Source organism: Aquarana catesbeiana, linkage group LG10 (assembly GCF_042186555.1).
Source record: "Aquarana catesbeiana isolate 2022-GZ linkage group LG10, ASM4218655v1, whole genome shotgun sequence".
Lineage (NCBI taxonomy): Eukaryota > Metazoa > Chordata > Amphibia > Anura > Ranidae > Aquarana > Aquarana catesbeiana.
In genome coordinates, this window is record NC_133333.1 from 252,798,674 (window position 1) to 252,820,162 (window position 21,489).

The 21,489-nt window shown below is 45.2% G+C and overlaps 1 protein-coding gene across 1 annotated transcript in view; it reads left to right on the plus strand.

Moving 5' to 3' along the window:
• Positions 1–21,489, plus strand: part of LOC141111387 (tumor necrosis factor receptor superfamily member 25-like) — a 96,218-nt gene that overhangs the window by 52,381 nt on the left and 22,348 nt on the right. Inside the window, exons 4-7 of the mRNA XM_073603645.1 lie at positions 1,822–1,953; positions 10,070–10,151; positions 13,232–13,296; positions 16,343–16,447. Coding sequence (XP_073459746.1) covers positions 1,822–1,953; positions 10,070–10,151; positions 13,232–13,296; positions 16,343–16,447 — 384 coding nt within the window. The remainder of the gene's footprint in view (positions 1–1,821; positions 1,954–10,069; positions 10,152–13,231; positions 13,297–16,342; positions 16,448–21,489) is intronic.

Consider the following 21,489-nt stretch of genomic DNA (forward strand, 5'->3'; position numbering starts at 1 on the left):
CTAATTCATCCCAAAGGTGTTCTATCTATTTGAAGTCAGGACTCTGTGTAGGCCAGTCAAGTTCCTCCACCCCAAACTTGCTCATCCATGTCTTTATGGACCTTGCTTTGTGCACTGGTCCAAATCATTTGGTGGAGGGGGATTATGGTGTGGGGGGTTGTTTTTCAGGGGTCGGGCTTGGCCCCTTAGTTCCAGTGAAGGGAACTCTTAAGGGGTCAGCATACCAAGACATTTTGGACAATTTCATGCTCCCAAGTTTGTGGGAACAGTTTGGGGACGGCCCCTTCCTGTTCCAACATGACTGCACAAAGCAAGGTCCATAATGGTCAAACATTCCCATAGACACACTGCTAAACCTTGTGGATATCCTTCCCAGAAGAGTTGAAGCTGTTATAGCTGCAAAGGGCGGACAGTGGGGAAAAAAATGATTTGATCCCCTGCAGATTTTGTAAGTTTGCCCACTTACAAAGAAATAACGGTCTACGGAGCCTTGAAAAAGTATTCATACCCCTTGAAATTTTCCACATTTTGTCATTTTACGACCAAAAACATAAATGTATTTGATAATCGGATAATTTGTAACTTCGGATAAATTCGTATTGGGTTCACTAACTGCTAAATTTGAAAGGAAATTCCAGTACCTATCATTTAATAGTTGCAATAGTTATTATTAGTTGTTATTTCAGATTTTAGAATTTTCGGGTTTTGTAAAAAAATCGTTAAACAGGTTTTCGTCAATTCAAATATTTTCGAATTAACAAATTTGTTGAACTTCCTCGAAAAAACGAATTCAGAACGAAACAAATTGCACATGTCTAGGGCACAGTACTTGCCTTGCCCCAGGCCCCGGCAACTCATGCTATGCCACTGATTGGGAGAGACCCAACTGGAGCCCTTTCATGTGAAGAGATCTATTTAAGTGACGCAACACTTTTTTTTTTGTATCTCTAATAGAAATTTGGGGAATTAGAATACCAAATATCATTTGTGTTGTAACTAAAATTATAATTTAATTGAATAATCATTGTGAGATCCCAAAAAAAACCCCAAAAGTATCATATTTTCTTTACTTTTGTTTGCTTTCAGAAAAAAATATTTGTGAAGGTCTTCAGAGAATTCCCATTTCATAATGTGTTTATCAGGCATATGGTTGTCCGGGCAAAGAGAACGTTTATGATGGGGTTTATCATGGATTTAGATTATTTAGCCCTAAATGCCAACTCCATGTATGTTGTATGTTTTTTTTCTGAGAGATGATACCTCTTTTCCCGCTCTAGATACCACACAGGAGGAGATGAGGAAAACTTCTCTGGTGGGGATAAAGATGGCAATTTAAAAAAAAAAACAAAAAAAAAACCTTAACAATAAGTAAAAATAAAATGTATTGTTTTTGCCCTCATTGGGTTCAGGTTTTGGTGACCACACAGGAAATAAGAGAAAGTCTCTCCAATGACCACAGAAAAATGAAAGTCTTCCATGTAGTGGCATTTTGTAGGATTTTCATTTCCACCATATTTAGCTTTTATGTTCTTTTGTCTGAGCCTGACCCTTTAGTTGGATTGAGCCTATAAAGGGATACTGTGTGTGAGGACGGGCCATTGATAGGTTGGCATCCGTCACATTTTAGGTGACCTGCCTTAACACCGTCAGCCCCGTAGTTCCAGTCCCGTCTACTGCCTTCGAAAAGGTGGAGAACCCTCTTCTCATTTCTAGATCTAGCTGTATTAAGTGGCTGGCATTGACCTTGTGCATACGACTTGGTGGTGGCTCCTGGAAAATTGGTGGGAAGAAAAAAAATGAATAACGTGCCTTTCTCTTCAGAAAAACAGGTTGAGGTGGCCCCGTGTACATCGAGCACCAACCGAGAATGTAAATGCAAAGAGGGGTTTTATGTAAAAGGAGAAGATTGCTACCCATGTACGAGTTGTCCTAACAGAGACATCAAAGAGATCTGTAAGTAAGCTGGAAAAAGAAAACCTTTCAGTAGTATAACCATACTGAGAAGAGGGGGAAAAATGTATTTTAGCTTCATATGTGCCAATTCCCCTGTCTGGTCTTTATATTCCTTCCATTATAATCCAAAACTGGTTTAGAGGCACTTGCAGGTCTAGCATAGGAGATGGAGAAAAACATTAGCATTTTTATTGTCGATGTTTCGATGAGGCTCAGTCCATATTTCTCAAGACACTTCGACATGGAAGTGAACATGTCAGCAGGTTGAAAATAGGCAATTTGTTGCTGTCCAGGCTGTGAGTGTAGGAGGTAAATGGTTTCCCGGTTCTTTGGTCTTTTGGCGGGCTCTTCCCTGATTCTGGCCCACTAATCCTGTGTTTATAAAAGAGGGTCAGTGGTCCAGAATGAGAACATGGGGGTCCGGGGCCTGTAGTAGGAGAGAGAGAGAGAGAGAGAGAGAGAGAGAGAGAGAGAGAGATGGAAGGTTGAAGAAAGAGAGACCCGGTGCTCATAAGGGGAAGAGACGGAGAATAACACCCATGAGGAGCTGAAGAATGCCACTTACTACCTGGATGTATAGTCAGAAGAACTTGGGGTTTTGCCCCGAAGACACCAGCTGCTGGAGAATGCCTTTGATGGACTCTGTATCACACGGACTCTTACCTTTTGCAGGTATGCAGGGGCAGCGCACAAGCCTGGAGTTAAGGCCTCATGCACACTGGACATTTTTGGACGTTTTTACAGCAGCTGTTTTAGGCTTCAGACTTTTTTTTCCCCACAGTCAATAAACTCTCCAGCATGTTATCCTATGTGTTCATGCACACATAGGCTGTTATCAACTGTTTTTGGCTGGGGCGTTTTTTCGCTATTGAAAAAAAAAAAAAACAAAACCAGTGGGTTCTGAGTGGAGTTTTTCAGCTGTTTTCAGCTGTAAAAACGCTCCAACGTCAAAAAACGCCTATAAACGCCAATAAACGTTTTCTAACGTTTTTGATCCATTGGAAAAAAAAAATACACTAAAGCTAAACAATGCTAAAAAAAAACTTTATTGCAAAAAACGTTGAAAAACTCACTGCAAAGCTACTGACGTTTTTAGAACGTTATTATAACGTCCAGTGTGCATGAGGCCTTAGGGATATAGGGAAGCATTATGTCTTTAAATGTTGGTCTTTGTAATACCTTTTGCACTTTAGTAAATTACAGTTTGAAACTTTGTTCCCGCCTGGTCTGAAGTTACTAAAAGGGGTGTAATGCATGGATGTAATGAATGGATCTTACATCCTAGGGCTTCAAATTTTCTGAAAAATAATAAGAACTATTAAATTTGTTTCTAAACCATTATCTTCTCCAAAGTACTCTGATTAGTATGGTAACTTCCAACCATCTTCCTTTTCCTTCCTCTTCTTCCTTTCCTTACTCCGCTTTTTAATACATTAAGCTACAATCCCTTGTTTACAGCGAGTTCCCTTTTGGGGTAAACAGGGATTATATAAATGTTTAAACACCTTAAGAGTTTCTAGTTTGATTCTAGTATTTTATGGTAACTTACTTTAAGAATCTCTCCCTTTTTTTTGGAATCCTATATAGGTATGACAATACTGTTTCAATATGTAACTGGAATATTCTTGTTTTACCTTTGAAAATTCAATAAAAATCTTTATTGGAAAAAAAAAAAGAAAAGGGGTATAATGCAAGTAACCAGCAAATATATTCTTTGATTTGGGTCATTCTACATGTTGGGGTATGAAGATAGCTTTGCAAGAGTCAATGCAGTGTGGAGTTGTCAGGGCTGGGCCGCTTAGCTGTCGGCTAATTGCCAGCTCCTTTCTCTCCAGAGTTACTCAGCTGTTGATGATATCCTGCTCGTCAGTCCTGCCTATTTAAGCCGTCCAGTCCAGAGGATCTCTGACTTTGTCTTGGTCAACATCACAGAAACTATCTCCTGCGATCCTGTTCAAGACTTGCTTTGCTGACATCCCTTCTGGCTCCAGAACCTGCTTGCCGTTCCACTATATTGATCCCTGACTTCTGGCTTGGCTGACTATCCGTTCCGGTTACTGAACTTTGACTATGTTTTGACTACGTTTGTTCTTTTTACTTTTATTATTAAACAAGTGTGATTTAACTGTACTTCTGTCTCGGCCTGATTTCATGGTTTCTGACAGTAGGCGAAGGCCATGAATTCAGAAGATGCAGTCAATCCACTTGTTGGTAATATTTTTTGAAGATTGGATGAACTGGATAACCGCATGGATCAGTTTGCCATGGCGTTACAAACGCTCCTGAATTGCACGGCTCACCTGGAGTCTCCCACTGTGGCCACCTCGGTACAAACTATGTTGCAGGCTGTCCCTGGTGCTGCTCCAGTCTCTGTGCAGGCACCCGCCTCGAGTATTACCTCTATAAGAGGTATGTCTGGTTCCGCTCCGCTTCCCCAGCGATTTGGGGGCGATCCAGTCCAATGCAGAGGGTTTCTCAACCAGGTTGAGATATACTTTGAGATGCTGCCCAAGGCGTTTCCCACGGATAGAAGCAAAGTAGGTTTTGTGTTATCTTTGCTATCTGAGAGAGCCTTGGCCTGGGAAAACCCTCTATGGGAGACGCAAAAACCTGTTGTCTTGAGCTACCCTTAGTTTGTGGCTTCATTTAAAAGGGTATTTGACTTTCCCGCACGCTCTGCTTCTGCTGCCAAGTGCCTCATGTCCATCGAACAGAGTACGAGAACTGTTGCCGACTACACCACTGAATTCCGCAGCAGAGGTTGCGTGGAACAATGAGGCCCTCGTGGCTGCTTTTTCTCATGGTCTCTCAGATACCATCAAGGATGAGATAGCAGCCCGAGATATACCCACTGAGCTGGAGAAGTTGATCACTTTTGCCATCCCCATTGACTCCAGACTCAGAGAAAGACTCTCTTTTAAGGAGCACTTGTGGAAGCCTCCTGTACATTTGTCTCTGAGCTTTGCAGTCCCACCCGTGCCTCCCTCACCTCCCATGCCTCCTGGTACCGAGTCGGTCAGTGAAGGTGAACCCATGCTCTTGGGTTTCACGCGTCTCTCTACGGATGAGAGAAACTTTAGGAGGAGGGAGAGATTGTGCCTTTATTGTGGCCAGGCTGGTCACTTTTTGAAGTCTTGTCCTACCCGTCTAGGGAACGCCCAAACCTTGAGGTCCTGTCACGGACAAACCTTGGGTGGCGTTGTTTCGTCCCCAGTTATCCAGAAGGATAGGCCCCTGATTCCGGTTACCCTTTCTTGGGCTAAGTTGTCTGTCGAGATACAGGCTCTAATCTGTTCATTGATGCTGCCTTTGTATTGCAGCACTCGATTCTTCTGCAGCTGCGTGACACTCCACTTGCCATTGAGGCTCTTGATGGGAGACCTCTACAGCCTGCCCATGTGACTCATGAGACGGTTCCGTTGTTCATGGCCGTAGGAGCTCTTCAGAATGAGATAATCCAATTCCAAGTGATTTCCTCACCTAAGTTTCCGCTGGTTGTTAGTTATCCTTGGTTACAGAGGCACAACCCCACTTTTGATTGGCTCCGTGCTGAGGTTCTCTTCTGGTCACTACAATGCATTTAGACATGCTTCCAGAAGGTAGCCAAGGTCCTGTGCACCTCTTCGCTCTCCTCCCTGCCGGAGGAGTACTGAGATTTTACCGATGTCTTTGACAAAGGACAAGCCGGTAGTTTGCCTCCACACCGGCCGTATGTTTGCTCAATTGACCTTCAACCTGCTTGTGGTTGGTTTTACCTTTTGTCGGTCTTGGAGGATAAGGCCAAGGAGGAGTTCCAGATGCACTTTCTCGAGGTTTCATCCGCAAATCCTCATCTCCTGCTGGTTTCTTCTTTGTGAAGAAGAAGAGTGGTGAACTGAGACCTTGTATTGATTATAGGGGTCTCAATCATTTCACGATTAAGAATGCCTATCCAATTCTGTTGATTACAGAATTATTTGACCGCCTCAAGGGAGCAACAGTTTTTATAAAGCTTGATTTGAGGGGGGCATAAATATTGTGAGGACTAAGGAGGGCGACCAGTGGAAAACTGTGTTTAATACCAGAACAGGCCATTATGAGTACCTCGTAATGCCTTTTGGCCTTTGTAACGCCCCGGCAGTTTTCCAGGAATTTATTAACAATGTCCTCTGAGATTTGTTGCGGTTATGTGTGGTGGTTTATCTCGATGATATCCTCATGTTTTCCAAGTCCCTGGAGAGCTACCACACAGACGTCTGTCGTGTGCTTCAGAAACTAAGAGAGAACAATCTCTATTGTAAACTGGAGAAGTGCGAGTTCCATCGTGAACAGGTTAAATTCCTGGGCTATGTCATTTCCACTGCTGGTTTTTCGATGGACCCAGAGAAACTTTTGGCAGTTCTACAGTGGCCCTGACCCATGAGTTTACCTCCTCTGCAGCGTTTCCTGGGCTTTGCCAACTATTATCGGAAGTTTATTTGTAACTTCTCGTCTCTGGTCAAGTCCCTGACTGATATGACCAGAAAGGATGGTAACCCACAGAGTTGGTCTCTGGAGTCCATTAAGGTCTTTGAGAGTCTCAAGGCAGCTTTTGTTTCTGCTCTTGTGTTGGCACATCCTGATCCTACGTTACCTTTTATCCTTGAGATTGATGCTTCTGAGACTGGTGTTGGCACCCTTCTGTCTCAATGTCCTAACGCTGAGTGCGCTATGCATCCTTGTGGCTACTTTTCCAAGAAATTGTCACCTGCAGAGTGCAATTATGAGATTGGTGACAGAGAGCTGTTGGCTATCATTTTAGCCCTGAAAGAATGGAGACATCTCCTCGAAGGTACCACTTTGCCTGTTCTCATTCTTACCGACCATAAGAATCTCACATTCTTGTCTGAGGCTAAACGCCTCTCTCCCAGAAGGGCACGATGGGCTCTTTTCTTGTCAAGTTTCGATTACATTGTCTCATTCTTACCCGGTACTAAGAATGTAAGGGCTGACGCCTTGTCACAACAATTTTCCTCCACTTCCAAGTTGGAGTCGGTTCCGGTTCCTGTGATTCCTCCTGATCGTATTCTGGCTACGCTTCGCACCACGGTCTCACTTCTCTCTTGGGTGACAAAATTCTTGCTGCTCAGGTCCATGCTCCTTCTGAGAAACCTTGTGACCGCTGCTTTGTCCCAGAGAGTCTCCGTACTGCCATGCTCCAGACTTACCATTCTTCTAAGGCTGCTGGCCACCCTGGGAAGAATCAACTCTTTTGGGCCATTTCCCAACAATTCTGGTGGCCTAGTCTATGTGCTGATGTAACTGCCTTCATAGCTGCCTGTTCCGTGTGTGCTCAGAGTAAGACTCCACGACACCTTCCAGTGGGTCTCCTACAACCCATACCCAATGGAGAGAGGCCCTGGACCCACCTGTCTATGGATTTCATTGTGGAGTTACCCAACTCCCAGGGCAACACAGTTATCCTTATGGTGGTTGACCGGTTCTCAAAGATGTGTCATTGCATTCCACTTAAGAAGTTGCCAATTCTAAGGAACTGGCTTCCATTTTTGCTCAGGAGATCTTTCGCTTACATGGGCTACCCAAAGGTGATTGTCTTGGACAGGGGTAATCAGTTTGTGTCCCGGTTCTTTTGTGCACAGTTGGGAATTCAGCTTGCTTTCTCCTCTGCGTATCACCCGCAGTCTAATGGGGCTGCAGAACGAGCCAATCAGTCCTTGGAGCAATTCTTAAGTTGCTTTATTTCTGACCATCATAACAACTGTTTAGGCCTATTACCGTGGGCAGAGTTTGCTCACAACAGTGCCTTGAATTCTGCTTCCCGATTGTCCCCGTTTATGGCGAATTATGGTTTCCAACCTTCCATGTTGCCCGACTCATTTGTTCTGTAGAGTATTCCTACGTTAGAGAAGCATCTCCGTGGTCTTCTTTCCAGTTGGGCAAAAGTCCAGGAGGCTTTGCGGCATGCTAATGATAGGTACAGACTCCATGCTGACCGCAGACGCCTGCCTGCGCCTTCCTACCAGGTTGGGGACAGGGTCTGGCTGTCATCTCGCAATCTCCGACTTCGTGTTCCTTCACTGAAGTTCGCACCCCGGTTTATTGGGCCCTTCCGTATTCTTCACAGGATTAACCCAGTGGCTTACGCCCAATGACCACAAGTGTAGGGAGCATTCTTCCCACTGACCATCACATTAATGTAATGTGTTGTAGATATAGTCATTTTTAGCAGGGGTTCCCCGACACCGGAAAGTTATTTCAAGGGTTCCTTTGTGTTGAAAAGGTTGAGAAAGGCTGATCTAGGTAAATGCAAATGACATTGTATGTATTCTACCACCAAAGTGTAATGTGTGCTTAGCTTGAGGCACAGTACTAGGTTCATTAGCATCCAGCAAGCTTGTTTTTGGTCCATCAGCTGAAGGGACTGATAGGGACACAATTCTATAGTCTATGATTTGTCAGCACTATATACTGTATACAGTGATAATTATTTGATCCCCTGCAGATTTTGTAAGTTTGCCCACTTACAAAGAAATGAAGGTCTATAATTTTTATCATAGGTGTATTTTATATGATAGAAACAGAATATCAACCAAAAATCCAGAAAAAAAACACAATACAAATGTTATAAATTAAGTTGAAGTTCAGTAAGTAAAATAAGTATTTTGCCTCGTTTCCACTGATCAGATCGGTTCGGTACGGTACGCTATTTTGGGTGTTTCCATTATGAAAGCGGCCCATACAACCGAACCGAACCGTTCCATTCAGGGTCCTGCTTCAGATGTGGGGCCATAGAAAATGGAACGGTTTGGTTAGGGCGGAGCTACGATACATTACACTGATTGGTGGACGTGTGACGCCATGACAGCATTTTTTCTAAACCCACGTATGGCCCCTGTCGGTCCGACTTGCAGTGGAAACGCTCGCCTGAATAGGCCAGACCATTCTAGGCCTTCCAAACCAATCCGACCCGAACCGATCTGCACGGTGGAAACAAGGCATTTGATCCCCAAGCAAAACAGGACTTCGCACTTGGTGGAGAAACCCTTGTTGGCAAGCACAGAGGTAAGACGTTTCTTCTAGTTGGTTCTTAGGGTCATAGTCAGCATTTTTTTTCCTCCAACCACAGCGAGTCCTCCACCTCAAGAAGGAACATGTACAGGCCAGTCTGAAGTTTGCCAATGAACATCTAAATGATTCAGAGAAGGATTGGGAGAAAGTACTGAGGTCAGATGAGACCAAAATTAAGCTTTTTGGCATTAAGTCGACTCGCCATGTTTGGAGGAAGAAAAATGCTGACTATGACCCTAAGAACACCATCCCTACAGTCACACGGAGGTGGAAACACGATGCTTTGGGGCTGTTTCTTTGCTAAAGGTACAGGCCGACTTTGCCGCATGACAATGACCCAAAACATACCGCCAAGGCAACAAAGGCTCAAGAAGAAGCACATTAAGGTCATGGAGTGGCCTAGTCAGTCTCCAGACCTTAATTCTATCGAAAATAAATGGAGGGAGCTGAAACTTCGAGTTGCCAAGCGACAGCCAAGAAGCCTTCAGGATTTAGAGAAGATCTGTGAAGAAGAGTGGACCAAAATCCCTCCTGAGATGTGTGCAAACCTGGTCACCAACTACAAGAAACGTCTGACCTCTGTGATCGCCAACAAGGGTTTCTCCACCAGGTACTAAGTCAATTTTTGCTTGGGAATCAAACACTTATTTTACTCACTGAACTTCAACTTAATTTATAGCATGGGTGCTGAACACGTGGCCCTCCAGCTGTGGTGGAACTACAAGTCCCATCCATGCCTTTGCCTTTGGGAGTCATGCTTGTAACGATCAGCCTGGCAAAGCCCCATGGGACTTGTAGTTCCGCAACAGCTGGAGGTCCACAGGTTGAGCACCCATTATTTATAACATTTGTATCCATGTGTTTTTTCTGGATTTTTGGTTGATATTCTGTTTCTATCATTTAAAACACACCTGTGATAAAAATTATAGACCCTTCATTTCTTTGTAAAGTGGGCAAACTTACACAATCTGCAGGAGGATCAAATCATTATTTTCCCCCCACTGTATGAACAAGTAAAAAAACAAGGGAGGTTCTGACTTTTCATTGTTCACTTTATTTCTTCTTTCAGGTTCAAACATCACAGATACCGTTTGCGGAGATTGTCTACCCAACTTTTTTGAGGAAAAGAATGAATGCCAGCCTTGTAATCAGTAAGTGCCAACCTTGGAATCAAAGTTAAAGTGATTGTAAACGATCACCCTGTAAAACAACCCATACAGTTTAAAATAGAAATGAAAGGCAAAATATTTTTCTATAGATCAAAAAAATCATAATACCCGTTTTCCCCCTTTTTTTTTATAAATGATCACATTCCCTCTGTTCTCAGCTGCATAAGAGCTGGGGGGAGGAGAAGCGGCAGGAGCTTCCCAGTGAATGGCTGTGCAGCGGGGGCACGTCAGAACAAGTCTGATCATTGGAGGAGAGTACACAGAGTTCCCAGCATAGCTAGAGAACTGGCCATGGTGTGTTTTCCTGCTTAGTGTGGTCAGTTTTTAATAGGAAAGCAGAGGGACTGGCAGAAACACCAGGGATTTCACACAGAGGAAGCAATAAAGAGAGAACGGGATACTTTCTGATACAAGTACATGGTACAGCAGCCACGTATCAGGAATACGAAGTGCTGGGGTAACAACAGCTTTAAAGCAGAGGTCCACCCTAAAATAAAAAAAAAATACATTAACATTCTCAAAAAAATATATAAAAAAAAATTTGAAAAAAAAATACCCCTGAAACCCCTGTTGCTAGGCAGTCTTCCTAATCTGCCTCTTCCCCCTCTTCGGCGAGCTGCCCCGTTGTCTTCTGGGACGTGTGTGTGTGTCCCAGAAAACAACAGGGCCATTCACAAAGCGCTGCGCGACTCGCGCATGCGCAGTAGGAAACGGGCAGTGAAGCCGCAAGGCTCCACTGCCTGTTTCCCTTCGTTAAGATGGCGGCGCCGACACCAAATCCGATGGACGGATCGGCCTGGGGGGGGGGGGGGGGGGGCGACATCGCGGGCTTCCTGGACAGGTAAGTGTCCTTATTAAAAGTCAGCAGCTGCAGTGTTTGTAGCTGCTGACTTTAAAAAAAAATTAAAAATCGCGGCTGGAACACGGCTTTAATTAACCACTTGAAGACCCGACTTTTTCTGGCACTTTTTGTTTACAAGTTTAAATCAGTATTTTTTGCTAGAAAACTACTTAGAACCACCAAATATTATATATATATATTTTTTTTTAGCAGAGACCCTAGAGAATAAAATGGCAACCATTGCAATTTTTTTTGTCACGCTGTACTTGCGCGGTTTTTCAAATGCTATTTTTTGGGGAAAAAAAAAAACATTTTAATGAATTAAAAAAAAAAATAAGTAAAATATAAAAAATAATTTTACTCTGAGTAAATAGATACTTAACATGTCGTGCTTTAAAATTGCGCACGCTCGTGGAATGGAGACAAACTACGGTACTTAAAAATCTCCATAGGTGACGCTTTATACGCCTTTTACAGGTTACCAGTTTAGAGCTACAGAGGAGGTCTACTGCTAGAATTAATGCTCTCACGTTAACGCTCGCGGCGATACCTCACATGTGTGGTGCGAACGCCGTTTACATATGCGTGCGCTTTTGCGGGCGGGCACGGAGGGATGGGGGCACTTAAAAGATAAATAAAAAATGTCTTATTATGTCTGATTTAACTTTTCATATTTTTATTTTTACACTGTCCCTTTAAATTATTTTTTTTATCACTTTTATTCCTATTACAAGGCATGTAAACATCCCTTGTACTAGAAATAAGGATGACTCTTTACGGAGAGATCTGGGGTCAAAAAGACCCCAAATCTCTCTTTTTACCTTTTAAAGGCAAAAGATCAAAAAAAATTATTTACTTCCACCCTGGACCGGAAGTGATCTCACCACGTCGCTCTGGTCCTCCAAGGCCATAGAGGCGATCAAAGAGTATATAAGAGTATATGGGAGCAGCGGGGCCCTGCCGTCAGATCGTTTCTCGGGCGAACCGGCAGAAACGGTAAGCCCAGGAAACACCGACGAGCTGCTCGGAACGCTTTCATGATAAAGCCAGCCGCCAGCAGCAAAAAACAATACCGGGGTTATGACTGATAACCAATTGCAAACCACAACGTGTAATCTATCTATCTCTCTCTCTCTCTCTCTCTCTCTCTCTCTCTCTCTCTCTCTCTCTCTCTCTCTCTCTCTCTCTCTCTCTCACTATATATATATATATGTGTGTGTGTGTGTATATATATATATATATATATATATATATATATGTATTGCTGTCAGCAATTGGTGTTTGTAAAGGCAAATTAATGAATTTTTTTTTTTAAAGGAGAAGTTCACCTTTTGTAACAGGTTACACCCATATTCAGAGTCTCACTTTTGAGAAAGGGATTGGGGAATCTCTGCCCTCAGTCATGTTCTCCATCTCAAAAGTCAGACATCAGGGGCCTGATATTTCACCAAAGCCCCCCAACAGGGCTCCTAAAAATAATTGTAAAAAAAATATTAAAAAAAAACGTCAGCCCCCCCTCTTGCCGGGGGTCAGGGGGACGCTATGCTACCAATTTAGAGTAATGGAGGAAATAAAGTGAAATTTGGCAGAATTTTTAGCCAGCTGTAGGCTATTTTTTTTTTTTGCTCTGAAGACCCAATGTTGTTAGTTTATAGTGCTGGTGGTAAAACATATGTTCCCTCACACGCTTGGACTTTCTTCTCTTAACCTGACCCTCGTACCCAACCCTTACCTCACCCAATCCCTAAAACCTAAGCCAGCTACTGGATCAGCGTGACAGCCAGGGGACCAGTATCTTCAGAGAGTAGGCAGGTTCTAAACTCTTTTAATACTTCTCTTCAATCCTGAAACGTGAACTTTAACTTGCCCCGATAACTATGGCCCTCAATCTAGAATGGTGAGTGGATACCGCTATGGGTATTTCATGGGTCATTCATGGTGTGGAGCTCAACTCTGCAGGGAGAAGGCTGTGATTGGAGGAGAAGTCGGTCACATAACTTTGACCAGTCACGTGACCAGGTTCTGCTCCTCCTGGAACCTTTTCTGCTTCTCACTGTTGCCAAGGATGCTTAGTATTGTTCTAATCCTTGAAGCAAGAGGAGTGCAATGGACATGTGTAGGGACCTTTTAATACGTCTTTTAGCGGCACAGTTGAAGGAAATATAATCTGTGGTCATCTGTTGTTCTCATGATAAGTTACAGTCGATATTTCTTCCCCTAGATCTAATAAAGACTGTATAGAAATGCCGGCAACATGCACACCCGTTTGTGTTCCAATTAAAGAGGGTAAGTAATATCCAAATGCCAAATTTAGGTAATGAAATGCTTCACCACTTGCTTGGCATGTTGCGTATGCATGGCTTAAAGTGGTTGTAACCCAAAAGACCCAACATCTGAGCCACTCAAGCTATCAAAAAAGGGGTGCAAGTCCCTAAATCCACCACTATGAGTGCTGGTCTGGGAGGGAGCTTGTCCCGGCTCCTGTGATCCCTAAGTGTGAAGGAAGGTCTCCCTGAGGCCGCATATCTGAACAATCCTGGCAATCGATAGCATGTAGCAACTTCAGCCTGGACTCCAACAGGCCACACCCCAAAGCATCTCGCTCCGCCCCTTGGAGCGCTCCTTAAACCACACGTTGGGGAAGTGGCCTGGTTGGAGTCCAGGCTGGGGTTGCTACATACTATCGATTGATGGGGATTGTTCAGATTTGCGGCTACAGGGGAGATCTTCCTTCATACTAAAGTGCTTGTAAACCTCAGACATGAAATATGAACAAAGCATATCCCTCTATGGTGTGTAATTCTCTCAGTCCAGAGCACTAAGTGTCATTTTTGTCTGCTGTCTCCTTCCTCTGCTATCAGCATTACCTGATTGACAGTCTCAGCTTCCCTCCAATCAGCTCTCAGAGCTCTCCTCACTGAGCTCTGCATTGTGTAACTTTAGCTCCCCGTCTTCTGAGCTTTGTTTGACCCTTGGGTCATACCTGGAGGTGAGCGGCCATTTTTAACATTGTATTGGTGGTGGCTATCTCTGTTTGTTTCCTCACTGGAGAGTATTATCATAATTATATATATCATTTCTTCTATCAAGATCCGGATCGGTTTGTTTTTTCATCTAATTTGCTTTTTGTTTGGACATCTCTTCTTTTATATTGTATATTTTTATACTTTTTTATTTTGTTGCCTTTTTTTCCCACTTTCTTTAATGTGACCTTTTTATTCATCGATTCACTTGGTATTTATTTGTTTATTCATTGAATAAGCGCGACATTTTCTTGTTTTTAATTTTTGAACACTTGTCTTTGTACTCCTCACCTGGTTGCCGCCCCACACGCTTGACACCATCTGAACCAAATAAGTTTATCTTGAGGCCCGTACACACGATCGGACTTTTTGACAACAAACATGCAAATTAGCTGTTTTAAGGCCACATCCGACCGTGTGTACGCTCCATCGGACAAACTTTTTCTGTTTCCATCGGGCTTTTGTTGGCCGTGCGAACGCGCAAACTTTCCGGCAACAAAAGTCCGATGGAGCAAAGTCCGATCGTGTGTACACAAAACCATCGGACTTTTGTACAAACTACAGTACGCAGCCGCGAGAATGTTTCCAGCGCGATCCCATCGCACTGGTTCTCGGCGACAGGGTACTGTACATCTCGCGCTGGCTGCAATAGAAAAAAACACATTTTCCTATTGCAGCGAGCGCAAGAGGGAATTCCCCTCCAAGAGCATACCAGGCCCTTAGGTCTGGTATGGATTTTAAGGGGAACCCCCTACGCTGAAAAAACGGCGTGGGGGTCCCCACCAAAATCCATACCAGACCCTTATCTGAGCACGCAGCCCAGCCGTCAGGAAAGGGGGTGGGGATGAGCGAGCCCCCCCCCTTCTGAACCGTACCAGGCCACATGCCCTCAACATGGGAGGTGGGTGCTTTGGCGCACCCCTGCGGCCCCCCCACCCCAAAGCACCTTGTCCCCACGTTGATGAGGACAAGGGCCTCTTCCCGACAACCCTGGCTGTTGGTTGTCGGGGTCTGCGGGCAGGGGGCTTATCGGCATCCGGGAGCCCCCTTTAATAAGGGGGCCCCCAGATCCCGGCCCCCCACCCTATGTGAATGAGTATGGGGTACATGGTACCCCTACCCATTCACCTGGGGAAAAAAAAGTGTCAATAAAAAAACACACTAGACAGGTTTTTTAAAGTAATTTATTAGGCAGCTCCGGGGGTTTTCTTCCGACTTCGGGGGTCTCTAAAATTTGGCGTGGAGTTCCCCCTCATGATTCATACCAAACACAGTGCCTGGTATTGGCGGGGATCCAAGTCGGATCCCTGCACCAGTGTGAACCTGGCTCGCAAGGTGTCAATCTCGCCGATAAAAGTGGCGAGATCGACACAATATCAGACAACAATACAGAAGTTGACCAAAGGGTGGGTGGTAAAGAGCTGAAAAACCACGTGATTTGGTGAAAGTTGGCTGAAAAAGTCCTGCCGTGTGTATGCAATACAAATTTATGGCCAACGCCCTTTGTCCAAAAATCATGGGAAAGTTTGTACAAAGTCCTGTCGTGTGTATGGGCCTTTGGTCTCATCAGACCACAGGACATGGTTCCAGTAATCCATGTCCTTAGTCTGCTTGTCTTCAGCAAACTGTTTGTGGGCTTTCTTGTGCATCATCTTTAGAAGAGGCTTCCTTCTGGGACGACAGCCATGCAGACCAATTTGATGCAGTGTGCGGTGTATGGTCTGAGCACTGACAGGCTGACCCCCCACCCCCTACAACCTCTGCAGCAATGCTGGTAGCACATACGTCTATTTCCAAAAGACAACCTCTGGATATGACGCTGAGCACGTGACCTCAACTTCTTTGGTGGACCATGGTGAGGCCTGTTCTGAGTGGAACCTGTCCTGTTATACCGCTGTATGGTCTTGGCCACCGTGCTGCAGCTCAGTTTCAGGGTCTTGGCAATCTTCTTATAGCCTAGGCCATCTTTATGTAGAGCAACAATTCTTTTTTTCAGATCCTCAGAGAGTTCTTTGCCATGAGGTGCCATGTTGAACTTCCAGTGACCAGTATGAGAGAGTGAGAGCGATAACACCAAATTTAACACACCTGCTCCCCATTCACACCTGAGACCTTGTAATACTGACAAGTCACATGACACCGGGGAGGTGAAATTGGCTGATTTGGTCCAATTTGGACATTTTCACTTGGGGTGTACTCACTTTTGTGAGATACTGTATATTAATCTCAAATTTACTGAAACCAGTTATAGCTTTTGTTTAATCTAGTAGATGGAATGAGTGCAATCATGTTATCTTTATTACTTTCAGTTGAAACGAATATCCTGCTGGTGATCTTCCCAGTGCTGCTCCTGGTCTGTGCACTTGTTGGACTTTTCATTTACAAGTACAAGTTTAAAAAAGACCACAGTCTCGGTAAGTTGGAACTCTAGGAAAATAGCCAAATACACAGCAGAAATGTGTGTGTATATATACTGTGTAAGTGTGTGTGTATATGTATGTGTGTGTGTGTGTGTGTGTGTGTGTGTATATATATATATATATATATATATATATATATATATATATATATATATATATATATATATATATATATATATATACACACACACACAGTGGATATAAAAAGTCTGCACACCCCTGTTAAAATGTCAGGTTTCTGTGATATAAAAAAAAGAGACAAATAAATCATTTCAGAACTTTTTCCACCTTTGATGTGACCTATAAACTGTACAACTTTGAGTTGAGCAACAAACTGAAATGTTTTAGGTGGAGGGAAGTAAAGATAAAGAACTAAAATAAAATATGGTCACATAAGTGTGCACACCCCTTACACTAATACTTTGTTGAAGCACCTTTTGATTTCAATCCAACACTCAGTCTTTTTGGGTAGGAGTCTATCATCGGCATGGCACATCTTGACTTGGCAATATTTGCCCGCTCTTCTCTGCAAAAACACTCCAAATCTGTCAGATTGCGAGGGCATCTCCTGTGCACAGCCCTCTTCACATCACCCCACCGATTTTCTATGGGATTCGGGTCTGGGCTCTGGCTGGACCATTCCAAAACTTTCATCTACTTCTGGTGAAGCCGTTCCTTTGTTGATTTGGATGTGTGCTTTGGGTCGTTGTCATGCTGAAAGATTAAGTTCCTCTTCATGTTCTGCTTTCTAGCAGAAGCCTGAAGGTTTTGTGCCAATATTGACTGGTATTTGGAACCGTTCATAATTCCCTCTACCTTGATTAAGGCCCCTGTTCCAGCTGAAGAAAAACAGCTCCAAAGCATGATGTTGCCACCACCATGCTTCACGGTGGGTACGGTGTTCCTTTGGTGATGTGCACTGTTGTTTTTGCACCAAACATATCTTTTGGAATTGTGGCCAAAATGTTCAACCTTGGTTTCATCAGACCGGACCACATTTTCCCACATGCTTTTGAGAGACTTTAGATGTGTTTTTGCAAAATTTAGCCGGGCTTGGGTGTTTTCCTTTGTAAGAAAAGGCTTCCGTCTTGCCACTGTACCCCATAGCCCAGACATATGAAGAATACAGGAGATTGTTGTCACATGTACCATACAGCTAGATATTCCTGCAGCTCCTTTAATGTTGCTGTAGGCCTCTTGGCAGCCTCCCTGATTAGTTTTCTTCTCGTCTTTTCATCAATTTTAGAGAGACGTCCAGTTCTTGGTAATGTCACTGTTGTGCCAGATTTTCTCCGCTTGATGACTGTCTTTACTGTGTTCCATGGTATATCTAAAGCCTTGGAAATACCCTACTCCTGACTGATACCTTTTAACAATGAGATCCCTCTGATGCTTTCAAAGTTCTCTGTGGACCGTGGCTTTTGCTGTAGGATACGACTAAGAAAATGTCAGGAAAGACCTACTAGAACAGCTGAGCTTTATTTGGGGTTAATCAGAGGCACTTTAAATGATAGCGGGTGTGCACTGACTCCTTTTTAACATGAGTTTGAATGTGATTGCTTAACCACTTAAAGAGGGAGTCCATCTAAAAAAAAAAATATATTAAAAGCCAGCAGCTAAAAATACTGCAGCTGCTGACTTTTAATAAATGAACACTTACCTGTCCTGGAGTCCAGCGATGTCGGCAGCCGAAGCCGATGAATCGCTCAGCTCTCGGCTGCTGCCGCCGCCATTCTCTGTGAGGGAATTGGGAAGTGAAGCATTGTGGCTTCACTTCCCCGTTCCCTACTGCGCATGCACGAGTCGTGCTGTGCATCCTAAGTGGTCCTGTGTGTTTCCCAGGAGATAGCCGGGGGGGGGGGGGGGGGTGCGGGAAGGGACGTGACTCCCGCGGGAGTCAATTCCAGGAAGTGGGTGCAAATACCTGTATTAGACAGGTATCTGCACCCCCCTCCCCCCTGAAAGGTGCCAAATGTGACACCGGAGAGGGGGAGGAATCAGATGAGCGGAAGTTCCACTTTTGGGTGGAACTCCACTTTAAGGACCGAGCCTCTTTCTGAGATTTCGTGTTTACAAGTTAAAAACTATTTTTCCTGACAGACTCCATGGCAGCCAACGTGTGGGTTTAGTCCCGCCTCTACTACCCTATAGGACACTACTCCCATAAATCTTTGCTCCTCACCAGCAGCCGTGTTCTTTTTTTGTCCTCCTCCAAGGACCTAGTTAAAATGGTCTTTCTACCCGAAGATTATTTTCTCCCTGCGATCAGATCTGGCGAGCGATTCCTAGGATGGGATCGCAGTATTCCAATAAGCCCTAGCTACTAGCAGGGTATGGAAGGGGCATATGGAAGAGGCGCTGAAGACGGTGTAATCCTAGCCACTGGCAGGCGAAACCCCAACTGGTCATACAGCCTAGCTACTAGCAGGTGACCCTTGTTGCCCAGGAATAAGTCCGGTCTGTGCTGTTTTTACCTGGTCCAGGTCTCGATCGCAGCAGGAGTGGTGAGTCCGTTCCGTTTACACTGTTATGGCAGCAGTTTGTGTAATCCTTCCCTGTGTTTGTCTCTGCCTGTGTCCTGTGTCCTTCCCCGCACTGTCGGGTACAGTGTAGCTGGCAGACATGGCGGCTGGTTCCCTCTGCGTTCCAGCCGCCGTTTACTTCCTGGTTTCGTTTTCGCGGCGTTCTGCGCATGCGCGGGTCCGGCGCGAGAACGAGGCTTGGTTCGCGCACGCGCATAGCGGTAATTGCGCGTGCGCACTAGCGGCACGGCGGTGACGTCACAAGGGCGCCAGATTTAAATTTGGAAAAATGGTCTGCAGGCTTGGGAATGCTTGCAGACTGTCGGCAGTGTATCCCCTTGCTCTGATTCTGCTATATCAGGTGAGGGGGCTTCTGAGGACTGGTTTTTTGACCTGCCCTTACTGCTTTCTAAACTGCTATCTGGTGCTTTGTTGTTTCAGCCCGATGGATCCCTCCGGGAGCATTAGCGCTTCACCGCCTGCCTCTGGCCAGCCCTCTCGCAACAGGTACTTGGTAGGGGGGTTCCTGCCTGGGTGTTGCGGGGGGGGGGGGTTATGGAGCATCAGTTGTCTGTTGTCTCCATTAACACAGAAGGACTTGTGTTTTTTCTTTTTCTTTTCAGCCCTTCTAGGTCTACTCAACAATGTAGCTCGCACAGAAGTGGTTCCTCTAGATCACAGCACCGGCATTCCTCGTCCAGATCTGGACATCACGGTTCCTCCTCGAAATCGAGACACCGTAGCCGGGAACCATCTCGCCCTCCCAAATCTCACTCCAGTCATGCAGCCGAAGGAGCCTGCTGGGGGTGTAGGGCAAAGGTTCCTATAGGCAAATCCCTCTGTGATACCTGCTATATAAAAGCAACAGGTGAAAGAGGTGGATCGGATCAGCAACTCAAGTCTCTGGTGGAGAAGATTGTGAAAGAGAATCTAAAGGAATTGGGGTCTAGCCAATCCCATGTTTCTCCTACAGAGCCTCCAGACCCACCAAGTAGGGATACTCAGGCTCAGGACACTTGTGAGTCCTCTTTGCCCAGTCACCTGTCTGCTGTCTCCTCAGATAGTGACTCAGAAGGAGAAGACCCTTATACCGGTTTTAGTTTTGACTTACTTCCTCCTCTGATTAAAGCCATCAAGGAAACTTTAAACTGGGAAGAGCCAGTGACGGCCCCTGCAAAACAGCGGAAGTTCTTCAAGCAGCTGAAGAAGGAGCGTGTCAGCTTTTCACTGAATTAGGTGAAGTTATCACGGATGAGTGGGGAAAGGTAGAGAAAAAGAACTCCCTTCTCTCTAAAATTCAAAGGCTTTATCCCTTCAAGGAAGAAGAAGTCAAGCAACTGGAGTCTGCTCCGCTAGTGGATGCAGCTGTGATGAGATTGGTCAGGCATGTGACCCTCCCTCTGGAAGACACGGTCTCGTTCAGAGACGCCTTGGACAGACGGATAGACTCGGATTTGAAGCGGGTCTATCTCACAGCAGGCATGGCATGTAAACCAGCCTTGGCTCTGGCCGCCATGTCCAGGGCCATGGAGACGTGGTCAGATAGCGTGGATGAGACACTTAGAGGTGTCTCGGAGGAAGTGGCCAGGAGTTCGCCCATCCAGGAATTAAGGTTAGCCTCATCCTTTCTGGGGGAGGCTTCAATCGACATTATCCGCTTGGTGGCTAGAGTTATGTTGTCTGCTGTTACTGCCAAGCGTGCCCTTTGGCTTCGCCCCTGGCTGGCAGACCCAGCATCAAGGCAGGTTTGGTGCCGTATCCCCTTCGATGGGTCCTCTCTTTTTGGTAATAAATTAGACAGCGCCATAACCCGTGCCACCGGGGGTAAGTCGGGATTCCTCCCTCAGGACAGGCGATTACAAGGCCAGAGAAGATCGTTTCCAAGGAAACAGAATCAGGATCGTGCCAGGGAAGCACGTGGATACAGGCCAGGCCGTGAGTTCTCCAGATCCTGGAAGGCCAGACAATCTTCTTTCAAGAAGAACGCTAAGAGTAGTATGTCGGGTGAGAAGGAACCGACCAAGTCTTTTTGAGATGGGGCCCGCCCAGGCAGGCCAGGTGGGGGCTCGCCTCCTTCGCTTTCGGCATGTTTGGGCGGCCTCGATCCAGGACTTTTGGACCGTAAGGACGATTTCCTCAGGTCACACCTGGGTTTTCAGCAGTGCTCCCAGGCTCAGGTGTGTTCCCACATCTCTTCCAGCCACAGAAGAAAAAAGAAAAATCCTTTTAGCTTACGTGAGATCTTTGTTAGATCAAGGCGCGGCTATTCCTGTCCCAGACGACCAACGTGGCATGGGGATGTATTCTCCTCTTTTCATGGTCCAGAAAAAGAGTGGAGCATGGCGACCTGTCATAGATTTGACGCACCTGAACCACTTCATCAAAAAGGAAAGGTTCAAAATGGAAACCCTGTCCACAATTCGACAGTCGGTTCAACCAGGAGACTGGCTAATTTCAATAGATCTCAAGGACGCCTATTTCCACGTTCCAGTGGCAGCAGACTTTCAACGCTTT